General features: G+C 50.1%; 1 protein-coding gene across 1 annotated transcript in view; it reads left to right on the forward strand.

Moving 5' to 3' along the window:
• LOC148218095 (uncharacterized) overlaps positions 1-16,294 on the forward strand; it is a 261,533-nt gene that overhangs the window by 83,923 nt on the left and 161,316 nt on the right. The window contains 2 exon segments of the mRNA XM_088158050.1: positions 2,399-2,410; positions 14,818-15,401. Of these exon segments, the coding sequence (XP_088014176.1) occupies positions 2,399-2,410; positions 14,818-15,401 (596 nt within the window).

Here is a 16,294-nt window from a genome sequence, read left to right on the forward strand (position 1 = left end):
AAACCCGATTTCTTTCTAATATCACGGGGAGATATTAGAAAGAAATTAGAAAAGTTAGATGATTGGCAAGATCGGGGGTTACAAGAATTGCTAAGAGAAGCAAAAAGCAAAAGCTAAAATCTTTATAGCTGCAGTTCATGAAACACAGAAAGAAACCCAGCAGAAAGGGGGAGGGAAACCACGAAAACCCCCACCGAAACAAGGAAATGAAGCAGGAAATAATTCACCAAGGCGAACCTGCTTTTACTGTAACAAGAAAGGTCCTATAAAGAAAAATTGTAAGGAACGGATACAGGATGAAAAAAAAAAAGTTCCAGGAAGACGAATAGGGGTGTCAGGGGCTGTATGTACTGGGGACCATACCATCTAAAGAGCCCTTGATAAAATTAAGGATCGGTCCCCAGGGAGAGGAGGTGAAATTTTAGTAAATAAAGAAACCGAAAAATCCACAATTAAACACCTACCAAAAGGGTGTAAACCTAGTAAAGAAACGGCACTCGTGGTTGGAGCAAAAGGTGAACCATTTCGGGTCCCTATTGTCAAAAATGTGCAAATTGAGACCCAGAACAAAAGTGTATTAAAAGATCTGCTGTTACTGCCAGAGGCAGAAAAGAGTTTATTGGGGAGGGATTTAATAATAGCGTAGGATTTGAAAATTGAAGTATCACAAGGGCAGCTTAAAATTTTTGCTTTAACCCAAAAGGATGAGAAGCAAATATGTCCTGAGGTGTGGTACACCCCTGGAGAAATAGGGAAGTTAAAAATGAAACCTATCAAAGTGAAAATCACTGATCCTGATTTACCTATCCGAGTTCATCAATATCCAATATCTCTGGAAGGGAGACGGGGCCTTAAGCCTCTCATAGAAAACCTTTTGCAACAGGGGGCTTTGGAACCATGTATGTCCCCACATAATACTCCTATTCTGCCTGTCAGAAAGACAGACGGGAATTACAGATTGGTACAAGATTTGAAGGCTATAAATCAGCGAACTGTTACCAAATTTCCTGTAGTAGCAAACCCTTACACACTCTTAAACCAGTTGTCCCCTGACACACTTGGTATAGTGTAATAGATCTAAAAGATGCCTTCTGGGCATGCCCGTTAGAGGAAAGTAGCAGAGATTGCTTTGCCTTTGAATGGGAAGATCCTGATAAGGGCAGGAAACAACAACTGCCTTGGACAGTATTGCCTCAGGGCTTTACAGAATTCCCCAATCTCTTTGGACAAGCCCTAAAATAATTAATGCAGTCTTTTGAGTCACCAGACGGGGTGAAATTGTTACAATATGTAGATGATCTATTAATAGCAGGAAAGGACGAGAAATCTACAAGAAATTGGACTATAAAACTTTTAAACTTTTTGGGACAACAGGGATTGAAGGTATCCAAAGCCAAATTACAGTTCACAGAACCAGAAGTAAAATATTTGGGACATTGGCTAAGTAAAGGGAAAAAGAAATTGGATCCTAATAGAATCTCTGGAATATTAAGTCTGGGACCTCCAAAAACCAAAAAACAAGTGAGGAAAATTTTGGGATTGCTGGGATATTGTTGCCAATGGATAGAGGGATTTAGTGAGAAAGTAAAATTTCTATATGAAAAACTTACCATTAATCGCCTAAAATGGACAGAAGAGGATGATAAAAGTTTTGAAAAGGTCAAACCTGCTTTAATTCAAGCCCCTGTACTCAGTCTCCCAGACTTGGAGAGACCATTTCAGTTATTTGTAAACACCTCTGATCAAACAGCATATGGGGTGCTCACCCAGGAATGGGCAGGCAGTCGAAAGCCAGTGGGATTTTATTCTAAACTGCTCGACCCTGTCAGTCGGGGTTGGCCCACATGCCTCCAGGCCCCAGTGGCCACAGCACTTTTAATTGAAGAAGCCCGAAAAATTACCTTTGGGGCACCCCTAGTGGTCCACACCCCTCATAACGTAAGGGGAATTCTGAATCAAAAAGCTGAGAAATGGTTAACTGATGCCCGAATATTAAAATATGAAGCTATTCTAATCACTTCCCCAGATTTGGAGCTAAAAACAACAACTGCTCAAAGTCCTGCACAATTCCTATATGGGGAACCAGGAGAAAACTTAGAACATGATTGTGTGGATGTTATAGAATTACAAACAAAAACTAGACCTGACTTGGGAGAAGTTGAATTTAAGGATGGAGTAAAATTGTTTATAGATGGATCTTCTCGAGTGGTGGAAGGAAAACGAAAATCAGGATATGCCATAGTAGGAGGAGAAGAATTGAAATTAGTAGAATCTGGACCCTTAAACGCAGCATGGTCTGCTCAGGCTTGTGAACTATTTGCTCTTTATAGGGCATTGTCTTATTTAGAAGGTAAAAAAGGAACGATATATACGGATTCTAAGTATGCCTATGGCAGAGTCCACACATTTGGTAAAATTTGGGAAGAAAGGGGGTTAATTAACACTCAAGGACGGGGGTTGATATATCAAGAATTAATTGTTAGAATACTAGAGGCTCTTAGGGGCCCCATTGAAATTGCTGTGGTCCATATAAGAGGGCACCAAAAAGGAACAAGCTACCATACAAGGGGGAATAATCTGGCTGACAAAGAAGCAAAAAAAGCAGCATTGGAGCAAAAACCGGTTTCTGTATTAAGTACTACAGTTAAAGATCTCAGCCCCAACCAGGAATTACAGAAGCTATTTACTCCTCAGGAAAAAGAAACGACAAAAAAATTAAAGGCAAAACAGCATGAGAATAAATGGGTTTTACCAGATGGCAGGGAAATTTTACCTAAGACCCAGGCCAGACAAATTATTGAATAATTACACCAACAAACACATTGGGGAACCAGAGCACTAGCAGACCAATTTTTAAAATTTTTTGGATGCATCGGCATTTTTGATATTGCAAAGCAGAGCGTATAGGGTTGTTTAACTTGTCAGAAAATTAATAAAAAAGGTATGTGACAAGGTCCGTCAGGAGGACGGAAAACTGCTTACACACCCTTTGAAAGAATACAAGTAGATTTTACAGAATTACCAAAAATAGGAAGGTGGAAATACTTACTAGTGATAGTAGACCAATTAACCCACTGGGTAGAGGCATACCCTGCAGCTAGAGCCACATCACAAGTGGCAGCCAAAATATTGTTGGAACACATAATCCCAAGGTATGGCCTGGTTCGAGCAATAGACTCAGAGCAGGGGACGCACTTTACATCAAAGGTGCTGCAGTCACTGACCCCGGCACTGGGCATCAGCTGGGAGTATCACACACCTTGGCACCCTCAGAGTTCTGGCAGGGTTGAAAGGATGAATCAAACATTAAAACAACAGCTGTCAAAATTAATGATTGAGACTAAAATGCCATGGACAAAGTGCCTCCCACTAGCCCTGTCTAATATATGAACAATGCCAAATTCAAGAACAGGGATTTCACCATATGAAATGCTGTATGGTATGCCTTACCCTAAAGGAGAACGCCTTGATCCGACCTTAGTTCAGGACCTTTCTCTTCAGAATTACATAATAACAATCAGCAAAAACTTAGAAGAATTAAGAGAAAAGGGGATTTTAGCTCAAACTGTCCCTCTAGGATTTGCCATACATAAAATTAAGCCAGGACAACATGTGTTAATTAAAGTATGGAAAGAAGAAAATCTAGATCCAAAATGGGAAGGACTTCATTTAGTTCTGTTAACGACTGAAACAGCTGTGAGGACAGCTGAAAAAGGATGGACACATGTGAGTAGAGTCAAGGGTCTTGTAACCCCTCCTACTGCAGGTTGGGCAGTGACATCCGAGCCTGGAGATCTCAAAGGGCAAATCCAGAGCTCTCGATGTCGGCACCAGATCAATTTGTCTCGAAGGTTTCCCAAACAGGACAGAAAGTCACCTGTCCTGAAGCCAGGTGTGATTGTAATCTGTTCACCAAAAAGAGTTGTCCATATTGTACTGAGCTGTGGTGGTCTCATGCCTATGGTGGGTATCCCCTATTAACATTATGTGTCATATGTAGAAGAAAGGAACAGAAGGAAACTGTTAAGGTGCTAAATACCCTATCAGCACGTGGAGAAATCGAAATTGATGATCATAACTGGTGGGAGTTATTTGAGAATGGAACAAGAGGAAAAAAGAAAGCCAGAGCAGAGGTATTGGCAATAGAGTGTCAGAAGGGTTGTGTATACCGAGCTGTTACTGCTGTACCTCGTACTGGAATGTTAAAGCTAAAAGCTGGGACAAAATTAAGAAACACTACCAAAAGAGAAAGACAAAGTGGGAGAGCCCAGGACATATTCCCTGCTGCCGAGAAGATGAAACAAACCTCGGCTACTGGCAGCAACCCCGTAGGCCTTGAGGGAGGCAGAGGGATGAAAATGGTCATGGGAGTCATCCCATTGCTAATGATGATAAAAGGAAATAATGCTGATGCTTGTTCCAAGTGTCACCAGACAATTGGGTACGGGGATGCACGGTATCCACCCTTGCCTTCCACACACACATCAATTCGGCCTGCTGTAATAAACACATGATGCACTATTATGGAAAGAAGTGGCCACCAATTTGGGAAAAGGAGGGTGGGCTCCATCAGCATACCAAAGTTGCCCAGTAGGAGAGACACACCTCTGCTTCACAAAAGAAGGTATGTGGGGATATTCAGATCAGGGAGGAGTGCAAGATCACTACAAGGAGGAATTGATTAAAAAAAAAAAAATAACTAAAATGTTCAAGGGAAAAAGGACAAACCGTGGGGGAAGTTTTAACTTCTATGAGAGAATAAAACAACAACTCAGCGAACGGGAATTACCCACCTCGGGAAAAAATTTATTTGTAGAATTAATGAAAGAAATTACTACTGAACTTAACTCATTGTTGGATCTGTAGAGGAATGCAGATGACTGAACAATGGCCATGGAGGAGGGGAGGGATTAGGGCCAGAGCAGTTGCTACAGTGAAATCAAACAGAAATATCGAGGGGGAGTGTGTGGGAAGTTTAATAATTCTGAATACTGTTTAGAAATTTATGATAATGGTCAAGTAATTACTAAAATTGCAGAAGAAATAAAACGATTAGCCCATGTACCTGTACAAAACTGAAACACTATGCTTAATGATAATTGGTGGAATAACCTGTTGGGGGGGAGCTTGGTGGAAGAAATTAGGGTTTATGTTAATATGTGCATTATTAGGACTATTGTTCATCCCTTGTCTTGTTCCATGCTTCATTCGACTAATCCAGTCGGTGGTTCAAGGAATGCAAGTTGCTACAATACCAATAGACCCTGAGAAGGCAACGAAATTAATGGCAGTACATGAATTAAATCTAGTACAAGAGGTACTGACAAAATTTGAAACCAGAACACGAATCAATGGGTTAAAAAAAGAGAAGTGGGGAAATTGTGACAATTGATAAAAGATTCGTGTTAATCACAAAAGCATTGTGGTTTGTATAAACCAGAATACAAAACTCTGAAATGAAGCATGGACACTAGATAAAGGAAATTATATGATAAAATAATTCTGTTTAAAATCACCTTGTTATGTTATATTATGTTGTATTATCTTACATTATGTTATGTTATGTTTTTCAAATAAGTTGTATCGGCTACCAGGTTGCAAAATCGGACTTCCCAAAAAGCCCTTCCTGCCTTTGTCTAATCAATACTGCCTATCTCAAGGACCAGACTTCCAGAACTTCTCTGGTGCTTATCTAGAAGGACCGGATGGCTATCTGTGACTGATTATCACCCAAAGGCTTTGTGAATTTGTGTACAACGAGAACCCACAGTATAAGAAGAGGCTGCAAACCAAGGTTGGGTGGAGCGTGGAGTGGGCGGTGACCCCTCACGTTCCCCAGCGCTGCTTGCTCTTTCTATATCAAATAAAGCAATCTAAATTTTGCTGAATATCGAGACTTTTGTCTCTCATTTATAACAGGGTTCACCTTTTCCTCCTCCATGTGCAACGTCGTCTAGAGCACAGAGGTCCCAGGAGCTGCTTCCTCCTGAGCCAGTGGCACTCCTGGCCCTGGGCAGCGCAGGGCCCTGTGCCCCGTATATACCCCTGCAGGGCGGGGCTGTGCCATGTCACCAGGACAACAGAATGGCCAACAGCACCCAGGAACCCGATAGAACGGCCCTGTGTCACAAAGGGCCCAGCCCAGCAGCCCTTCAGCAGCCCAAGCCCCTGGAAGTGGCATGGAGCAGGTGCCCAGCAGGTGCTGGCTTTGCAGGCTGGGCTGTGCGGGGCCAGAGGAATTGGCCGGATGGACGCAGGCAGGGAGTTGTGGTCAGCGGCTCCATGGGCGGCTGCAGGCCGGGGATGAGGGGTGTCCCTCAGGGAGGGCTCTGCCTCGGCCCCGGGGGGGCCCAATGCGAGGGCGAGGGGCTGGGGGGGCCATGGGGGCGTTCGATCAATGGGGAGGGCCCGGGGAGTGCTGAGAAGGGGGTGGTGAGTGGGGGGGAGGGAGGGGTCCCATGGATTTGGGGGGAGTCTTGATGAGTGTGGGGGGAGTCCCATGGATTTTGGGGTCCTGGTGACGGGGGGGGAGCGGTGAGTGGGGGGGGTCCCATGGATGGGGGAGGGGCGGTGAGTGGGGGGGGGTCCTGGCGCCCTGGGGTGGTCCCAAGTATCGGGGGGGGTCCCAGCGCTTTGGGGGGGTCGGTGAACGGGGGGGCAGTGAATAGGGGGAGACCCGGTAAATTGGGGGGGTCCCTGGTGATAACCGGAGGAGGAGAGGGGGGAAAGGAGCGAGCTCCAAGGGACTCCCCCCTGTGCTGGGGACACCCCGGTGCCCCCCCAGCGCACGCCCCCCCCCCCCATTCCCGCTCCTGTTCCCGGGAGAAGTCAAAGGGGAGGGGCGGAATCCCCGGGATGGGCAGGGGGGGCACAAAGGGGGGTCCGGGCCCTGTGCACCGGAGGGTGGTCGGTACACGAGGGGGGGGTCCAGTCCCGGTGCCCGAGGGGGCGTCCCGGTGCCCGGTCATTCGTGAGGGGGTGTCCGGTGATTCCTGGGGAGGTCTCCGGTGGTCCTGGTGCATGACGGGGGGGTCCCGGTGACTCATGGAGGGGTCTCCGGTGATCTCGGTGCCCGAGGCTGGCGATGTTTGAGGGGGTGTCCGGCGGTCCCGGTGCACGATGAGGGGGTGTCACTGCTCGATGGGGAGGGGGAGTCCCGGTGCACGGTGACGGTGCTGATTGATGGGGGAGGTCCTCTGGTGGTGCCGGTGCCCGGTGATTGATGGAGGGGGTCTCCGGCGATTCCTCGGGAAAGGGGGGGGCGGTCCGGTGATGCCGGTGCACGAGGAGGGGAGAGAGGAAACTCGAGGGTCCTGAGGGGTCCCGGTGCACGAGGACGGTTAAATTCGGGGGTCCTGGTGCTCGGAGGGGGGGTCGGTTCCTGGTGTGTGACACAGAGAGAGACCCCGGTGACACTGGGGACCCTGGCACGGGGCTGGTGACACTCAGGGGCTCCGGGTGGCACAGAGACTCTCCCCAAATTCTCTGCCACGAGGTCCTTGTGGCACGAGGGGCTCTCGGTGATACGAGGAGCTGTTGGCACTCCAGGGGCTCCTGGTGGCACAAGGAGCTGGGGGCACTTGAGTGGCTCTTGGTGACACAGGGCTCTCAGTGTCACTCGCAGGGCTCTCAGTGACACGAGGAGCCCCAAAATTCCTCTGGGTGACACAAAGAGCTCCCCAAACTGGTCTGGGTGACACAAGGAGACGGTGGCACGAGTGGAGCCCTATGCACGACGATCTGTCGCACGAGGACCCCCAAAATTCCTCGAGCGAACCCCCCCGAAATCCTCACGCGGGACCCCCCACTCAGCGCGAGCCCAACCCCCCCCTCCTGCTCCCCTCCCCGGGGGTCTCCGGGTGATCCCGCCCCAGGTCCTCCCCTTTCCCCCTTTTCCCCCAGGACTGGGAAGGTCGAAGGGACTGAAGGGGGGGTGCAGGTGCGGGTTTTTTCGGGGGGGTCCCGGCGGCCCCCGGGGCGGGGTCAGTGCTCAGCAGCGGGGCCGCGCCGCTCGCACCCGTTGGCCGAGATCGGAGGGGGCGGGGGCGGCCCGGGGACCCCGCTGGGCCCCCAAATCACACCCGGGTCTGCTGCTTTAGTCCGGTGCTACCAGCGCTGATTTTTCTCCTTATTCAGTCTTTTGGTGTATTTTTTTTTGCTAAGATTTAATATACCTTTATAATTTTACAAAGTGAGCGTCGTTTCTCACACCCTGCACTGCCGAGGTAGGAGGTGCAGATGGAAGGAGGGAGGCGTGTGGAAAGCTGGTTTGAAGGGTCTTCATTTACTTCTCATTATCCTGCTCTGAGATTTTGGAGTTTTCTGCAAGAAATCTCTCCCCTCTCCCACTCATCCCCTGGGGTTGTGGGGCAGTTTTCCCATTTTGGGGGAAATTAAAGCCATGCACAGACGCTCCTAATTAGGGGTAGCAGCACTGAGGCTCCAGGGCTTCCCGCTGAGCCGGAGGCAGCGAACACGCAGGGCTGGGAAAGGCGTGCCAGGACCTGCGGAGAACTTTGTTTGTGTTTCCAGGCCAATGGCGGCTCGGGCCCGGGCCCGTTCCAGGGCTGTTCCTCATCTCCGCCTTTGCCCTCCCACAGCCCGGGGGGCCCTGAGAGCGCGGGCCGAGGCTGGGCCGTGTGCAGAGCCCGGCCCTCGCTGCCATTGGCTGATTGTGCCAATGTCACTCCTGGTTGTCGCGCGCTGATTGGGCAGAGCAGCAAAGGCGCCATTGTGGCAGCGTCTGTGCGGGCCCGGCAGCGGCGGCAGCGGCCGGAGCCCGGGGAGGCGGCGGCGGAGCTCGGAGGCGGCCCCAGCGCAGGTGGGAGCCGCGCTGGGTTGTGCGGGGGCTCGGGGCTCGCTGCGGGCCGAGGGGGCGGCAGGGGGCTCTGGCGGGTTGGTTGTGCCGGTGCCGGCCCGTGTTGGCGCTGGGCTGAGGGCGCTGCGGGAGCGGCTGCCCGCGGTCTCCTTCCCGCTGGGGCCTCGGCAGGAGCCGGTGCCGGAGCAGCGCTGGCTCGTCCCGGTTGCTGTGGGTGGCACAGAGGTGTCTGCTCTGTGCCCGGGGCTGTGCGGGAAAATTCCCGTGGCCAGAGGTTTGTGTGCCCGCAGGAGACAGAGGAGTCGTGTAAAAGTGACTTTCTTCATGAACAAAAGGAAAAGCCATGCGGCATTTGCCATGCGGTCTCCCCGATTGTTGCAGTACGCAGCTTCCTTTTTGTCCTCATTTTCCCGGCTGCATTCCCCCTCTCCCATTCCCCTCTGGTTGACGTTTTTGGAAGGTTCAGACTTCCCGATCCGCCTACTACACGTCCTCGTTAATATGCACCCCTCTTTTTGTATAACATCCGATATTCCTGGCTTTGTTAAGTGTTTCTCCTTCTCGAAGGTCAGGCACTGAGCAGGATCTTGGCTGAGCAGCTGTCTCTGGAAATTAGTAACTTTTTCTGAAGGTGATGGTTTCTCCCGTTACTTCCTTTTATACAAATCCCTGGCTCTATCTCCAGGCATATTCATCTTACTCCTCTCAAATCTCGTTCTCATTTTCTCAGTAATTATCTTTACTAAATTTAATTACCAGTGGTTCACTCTCATTTCCTGGATCCTCTTTGGTTTGGGATTATTCTCAGTGACCTCACTGCCTGTCCTTTTGTAGCCGTTTCTGGATCAGGAGGCCTGGCTGCCACCTGCATCCCCTTGCTCACCTGCTGAATGAGCTGCACTCAGCAAAGTGTCGTGCATGGTAAAAAGATGAGAGTTGCTGCAGCTCATCAGAGGAGGAATTGCATTCGTTTAACCCCTGGAACCCCAAAAACTTGTCTAATTCTCATCCTTTCTACATTTCTACCAGAATATGAGCTACTTTCTACTTTCCTTTGTTATCTGTTTCACCAGTTTTCGGTTATCATCTGTTTGCAAATAGCAGTTTGAATCATTTAATTTTCCACAAATGTGGCCTTCATCTTTGGCGTGGTTTGGTTGTCATGAAGGTCAGGAGCTGGATCTGTCTGCTTCATTATTGTTTCGAGGACATCTTGTAATCTAGTCCTGTAGTTGGAATGATAAATGGGTATTTTCCCCAGCAGTGTTAATCTGCGTTTCTAAAGCTCTTCTGACTGCCTGGAACCAAAGGTTCTCTTCCAGAGCAGGAGTTGCATGACTCACATGTGGCCCCCCACAATCTGCTTTTTACTTGATATCTTTAGTGTTAGAGAGTCAAGGCATTATTTGATTCTGGGCAGGATGTGCAACTGAAATAATTTCATCCACACATAAGTGCCCGGGTGTGCAGAGAAAAGCATTCCATGACACGTGAGTTTTACTAGATTTTCCCTTAACTTTTTACAGTTTGAACCCATAGACATCCATTGGTTTAATGTTCATTACTTACAAGTTGTGTTCTTAGTATTTGGTTTCCTATTGCAGGCGGATTTCTCCTCTTCTGATGTTAATTAGATCCACATTCCTGGATTTCCTTCTCAGACTTTTCCAGACCAGGTGTCTCCATCTGGGCCAGGGGCACTGTCTGGGGTGGGTGTTCCTTGATGTTTGCTGATGTTTCCTTGATGTTTTGTTGGATGACGTTCTCTTGGTGGGAATCTTTTGGGCTATTCCCAGTCTATTGAGATGTTAAACTCATCTCCATTGAGTGTAACATCTCTTAAAAAACCACTTAAAAATTCCTTTTTTGAGGACAAATGCAAATGAAGCCTGAGTAGAGAAATAATTTTTAAAACATTTTAAAACTAGGTATATTTTCCGACCATGGAATCCCCGGCAGCCCAGTGTGTGAGTGTAACTGAGGGGCAGAGTGGAATTGTGCCGTTGTCTTCCCCAGCAGCTGTGGCAGTGCAGGCACAGAAAGCAGCGAAGCTCCAGCAGTGGCAGCAAGGATTGGCCCCAGTGTGTGGAGATGCCAAAGGAGGGTGCCCAGGCAGAGGATTTCAGCAGAGGATCTGTGGGCAGGCCCAGGGGCTTGGCCCGATGTGGAGCCCTGGCTGCTGCTGCGTTGCCTTCAGTGCAGGGTCAGTGGTGCCCTCCCATGCTGCTCCTGCAGCCGGGAATTCCAAATCTCCGGGGCTTGAGAGCCCCTGAGCCCAGGGTGAGGGGTCCCCCCGTGTTGAGCTGTGCTGGCGGCTGTTTCTGTGCTCAGGGACTCTTGGAATGGGCCACGGCACTTGGCCACCAGTGGTGCTTCTTTGCACTCCTTAGGCAGGACCCGATGTCCTGGGTGGATGCTGTGAACAGCAAAGTGCCAAGGCAGGCTCTGTGCCAGCCCAGCTTCCTGTGGCAGAGATTTCACAAGAGACAGGATTCTGGCCACAGACTGCTTGAAATATACATCCCTTATCTCCACCCTGCACTAGGTGGAGAATTACCAGGGCAATGAATTGCAAAGATCACTTCCAAGGGAGATAATTTAATATCTGCCCTGGGTCTGGCTCTTATTCTTGCCCAAGCCAATGGCAAAAGCTGTATCCATTGCATCTTGGTTTCTATCACCAGCTTCCAAAGGAGTTTCTTTATTTCCCCATTCCTTCTTTCTACCTGCCCAGAGCTCTGGGGGTGCAAGGGCTTGTGGAGGTCCCATTGTATTCCTAAAGTAGCCATAACCCCCTGAAGGATCTTTGCTGTAAAAAGAGTTCCCCATCTGAGAGTCTGTTTTTTCCACAATCCTTTATCTTGGAGTTGTTTTAGAAATACCTTAATAAACCATCCAGTGATTGCTGAACAATGTCACAGTGTTAGCTGGCTTACACTGGGCAGTGAATTTGGCCACTGCTAAGAGAAGTGGCCTGGCCTAACAGACAGGCCCCCAGAGAGCAGAGATAGGCTGGAACTCATTGGGTTACATCCTTGTCTGTCTTCAATTCTATCCTAAGCTGCAGGGGCTATTGCTCAGAGGGCTGAGCAGCCTAAACTTGGAACCAATCACAGGCGCTTACCTGGGAACATTAAGAAAGATATTTAAGAAAAAGTCAGAAAAATAAAGAGGACTTTTACATAAGGATCAGAGAGTGCTGTGTTTTCTCTCTCAAGTACAGCAGCAGTCGAGTCAACAGAAGAAGTCAGAATTGCGTTTGCCACCCTGTTAGCTGCCATGCTGTCACCAGCAGATATTTGAGCCTTCCTGCTCAGGGCATTTCAGTGCCAGGCTCTTCCAAGCACACCCAGCTCTGCCGATTGAGCTGACCATGCAGGCGGTAACCTGAGCTTGGTCTAATTCCCTTTCCTTCATCAGAGCGTGTCTTGGGGCTCTTTTCCCTTCTCCTGCCCTTGCAGACCCATCCATAAACACATTTTGTCCCTCCGGCCAGGGAATGTCTCTTAAATCTCTCCCAGCCTGGCTCTGGAGCTCTGTCACTTGAATGCAGTCATGGGTTTGTTCCCAGCCCCCTGTGCAGGCTGTTCAATCAGGAGCCTGGGTTAAACCCTTGCCCTGTCCTCAATTCTAAATCCTCCTGTGCCGCTGAACAAGTTTCATTCTGTAATCACCGAGCACTGCTCATCCATGTAGAGGCTCCTTTGGTTATCAAAGCTTTCACTTGGTGCCAGACTTGAACAACAGGAGATCCTCCTGCCATCAGTTTTTGGGCCTCAGGTCTCATTAAAGCTGTGGCTGCACAATTCTGCAGACAATGAGGCCACTCTGGCCACTGGGCTAAACATTTTAGCACAAGAATTCCTTTGGCATGGCCCTGTTTAACATCCACATCCAATTCAAATTTTTTTTCTGAGTCTGGTAGAGCCATGGCTGCAGCATCAATCATTTCTTTATTTCATTATCTTAAGTTTTGTTCCATTTTTTGTATCCATACCACAGCATTGAGACTATCTGGTGTTTAAAAGTCACAAAGTGTTCTGGCTAGAACAGAGAATCCTCAATCCAGATCCTGCAATTTCCTATTAGTCGTCATACTTCTTGCAACTCCTTTTTAATCCTGGGTTATTTCTGAGCTTCCCTGGTCTCTCTCTGGGTCAATACACCAGAAGCCTGCAGTCAAAATATGTCCCAAATATTTTACCTTTTTCTCCACCATTTGCCCTTTTTTTTTATCAAATACTCAAAGATGCTTTTTAGCCTGAACATTCAGCCATTTCACAGAGGCTTCTTCTACCACTTCTTGTCCTCCTGATTGCAGCAAGTCATCCACATCCTGCATTAACCCAATCCCTGGGGGTGGGGTAAATTCTTGTGATATTTTCTGCAAGGCTTGCCCCAATAAGGCTGGTGCTTCCGTGCATCCCTGCAGAAGGACCGTCCATGTCTTTCTCATTTTCCCTTCTATCTCTTGTTCCCACTCAAAAGCAAAATCCAGTTTACCATCCTGTGTGAGTGGGCATCCCCAGAAAGCATCTTTGCCTTCAAGGACTGAATGGTGTCAGTGTGAGGAGGGCACCTGGTTGAAGATGGTGTAAGGATGTGAGAGCCCCTGGGTGCTTGGGTCTTAATATGCACTCCACTTTTATATAGCTAGTGATATTCTTGGCTCTGTTAAGTCTTTGTTCTTCTGGGAGTTCATGAATTGAGCAGGACCTTGGCTGAGCAGCAGTCTGTGTGGTCAATTAATAACATTTTCTGACCCTGATGGCTTCTGCTGTCACTTCCTTATGTCCACGTCCCCGGCCCTGTGTCCAAGCGGATTCGCAGCATGTGTTTGCAGAGACCCTTTGCTGTTGTTCCTTGCATGGGGGTCCCCCGTTTTGGGGCCATCCCCCCTGGAGCAGGGTGTCCCGGCTTGGTGCAGCCCCGCCCCTCAGGCAGCGCTGAGCCAATGAGAGCGCGCGGCGGTGATGACGCAGCAGTGTCCAGGCAGAGCCGCAGCTCCCAGCGTTGCCCACCTGGAGCCACCTGCGCCCGGCCCGGGCCCCAGCGCCCCCCGGCAGGGGAATTTGGGGAGGTGGGAGGGGGGGAGCGCCAAGGCCGGGCCCCCCGCGCTGTGGTGGCGGCAGCGGCTGCAGTGGGGAGCGAGTGCGGGCGGGAGCGGCCGAGAGCCCAGCGCTGCCCCAGCCCGAGCTGCCCCAGCTCCATCGCTGCCCCTGCGCTGGGATGCTGTGGGTTTGGGGGCAAGAGGGAGCCGGCAGTGGAGCAGGAGAAGGGAAGGCGAAGCAGAGTTGAAGAACAAGATGATCAAACGCCGCACGTGGGAGGAGAAGTTGGGATTGTGGAGGGGAAAGAGGAATAATGGGAGGAAGAGGAGTGTGAGGAAGAGCAAGGATACAGGAAGAGGAGGAACAGAAACAGGAAGCACCACAAGTTTCCACCCCTCCCTGTGTCTGGAGCCTCTCCCCCAGTCCCAGGAGCATTGCTCCCCCCCCCCACATTCAGCAGGTGGCCGAAGAGGGGGATCCATGATTTTCAGAGGGGCGAATTTTGGTGTTTCTCAGCTTTAGTGGGCTAAATGTTGGTGCCGTGGTTTCTTTGCGGGGCCTGAATCTTTTTATTTTGGAGGTATTTTTGGCTAAATCTTGCTTTTGGGAGAGTTTTTGATTTGTGTCGTTATGCTTGGATAATTTTTGGACTGCATTGTTGTATTTTGCAGGGTCTTACAGACAGAAGATGCTCAATGACTTCCTGAATTGCACTTTGGAAGGAGGAACCGTCAGCCCAAGGTGCTCTCTTGTGTTTTCCCCCAAACCAGGATTTGTCATTCCCAAGGCGTGGGTGGATGGAGGAGGTAGAAAAGCCCTGTAGATCCCTCACGAGGAGGGGCTGCAAACCCAGCCCAGGGAGCTGCGAGGAGGAAAGACCCTCCCTGAGCCGGGAAGGCGGCCGGAGATCCAGGCAGAGCTCAGAGCTGGTGGAGAAGCCTCCTGGAGGGGAGAAGCCCCACAAGTGCTTGGAATGTGGGAAGGGTTTCAGCTACAGGTCCCAGCTGATCCTACACTGGAGGATCCACACTGGGGAGAAGCCCTATGAGTGTGGGAAATGCGGGAAGAGCTTCAGGACTATTTCAACTCTGATGAAGCACCAGGTGATCCACACAGGGGAACGGCCCTACACCTGCTTGGAATGTGGGAAGAGCTTTGGGTGGATGTCCTACCTGAGAAACCACCAGCGCATCCACACTGGGGAGAGGCCCTACGAGTGTCCCAAGTGTGGGAAGAGGTTTCAGACCAGCTCCCATCTCCTCCTACATGAGCGGATTCACACAGAGGAGAGGCCCTTCCGCTGCCCCGACTGCGGGAAGGGATTCAACCGCAACTCCCATCTCACTGACCACCGGCGCATCCACACTGGGGAGAGGCCCTACGAGTGTCCTGAGTGTGGGAAGAGCTTCTCAGACAGCTCTAACTTGACCAAACACCAACGGAGGCTCCACTAAGGGAAGCCCTGTGAGTGCCCCGAGTGTGGGAAGAGCTTCGTGCTGTGCTCCAGCTCCATCCCCCATGGGAGGATCGGTGTTGGATGATCCCCAGTGACCCCCGTTGGGCAGAGCCCTGGTGATCCGTGGTCCTGGTGATCCGTGTTGGGAAGACACCTGGCTGAGGGGACTCTGCCTCATCCTGTCTCCCTGTGGGTACCTGGATGAACACAGGGGCAGGAACGTCCATCAGGATCCAAACTGACATTGGGAATTTCTTGGGGAGAGTGAACTTGTTGACTTTCAACCCTAGGAAATCTTTGTTCAATCCTATCTTCTGGTGGCATTCAGGAATACTGAATGGTCTTGGAGGTCCTTTCCAACCTCAATGATCTTGCAATTTTGATTTTTTATTACTAAAGCATGTCTTCTGCAGCCAAATCATGATGAACTGGGGCAAAGGCCAAGATTTTGGAGACAGTGCGGTGGAAACACCTCCAGAAAAGGTTCTTCCCTCCCACCCAAGCACATGGATCCTCAGCCAGCATGGACACAGAAATAATTTTCTTTTGGCCTTGATTTCCTTTTCATTTCTCTTCATCCCTTTAAAACATCCAACACTGGCTTGAAAATAAAGACACTGAACTGAGACATGGGTGGGGACATGGGGGGACAATGACATGGTGGGGACACAGACATGGAGAGTGACATGGGGACACATGGACATGGAGGGGGACGTGGCCATTCGTGGTGACATGGGGGGACACGGGCATGGATGGAGATGTGGGGGACGGTGACAGGGATGGAAACATGGTGGGGACACAGCCATGGGTGAGGACATGGTGGGACATGGGCAGTGACATGTGGGGACACGGCCACGGCCGGTGCCATGGGGGGAACTCGCAGGGGCTGTGGGGGATGCTGGCTTGGAGGGAGTTGAGGGTTCCTGGCAGGGACTTGGGGCTCGCTGAGGCCTTTGGGGACCCCAGGCC

The sequence above is a fragment of the Sturnus vulgaris genome, unplaced genomic scaffold (assembly GCF_052056855.1).
Source record: "Sturnus vulgaris isolate bStuVul1 unplaced genomic scaffold, bStuVul1.hap1 Scaffold_195, whole genome shotgun sequence".
NCBI classification, from domain to species: Eukaryota; Metazoa; Chordata; class Aves; order Passeriformes; family Sturnidae; genus Sturnus; species Sturnus vulgaris.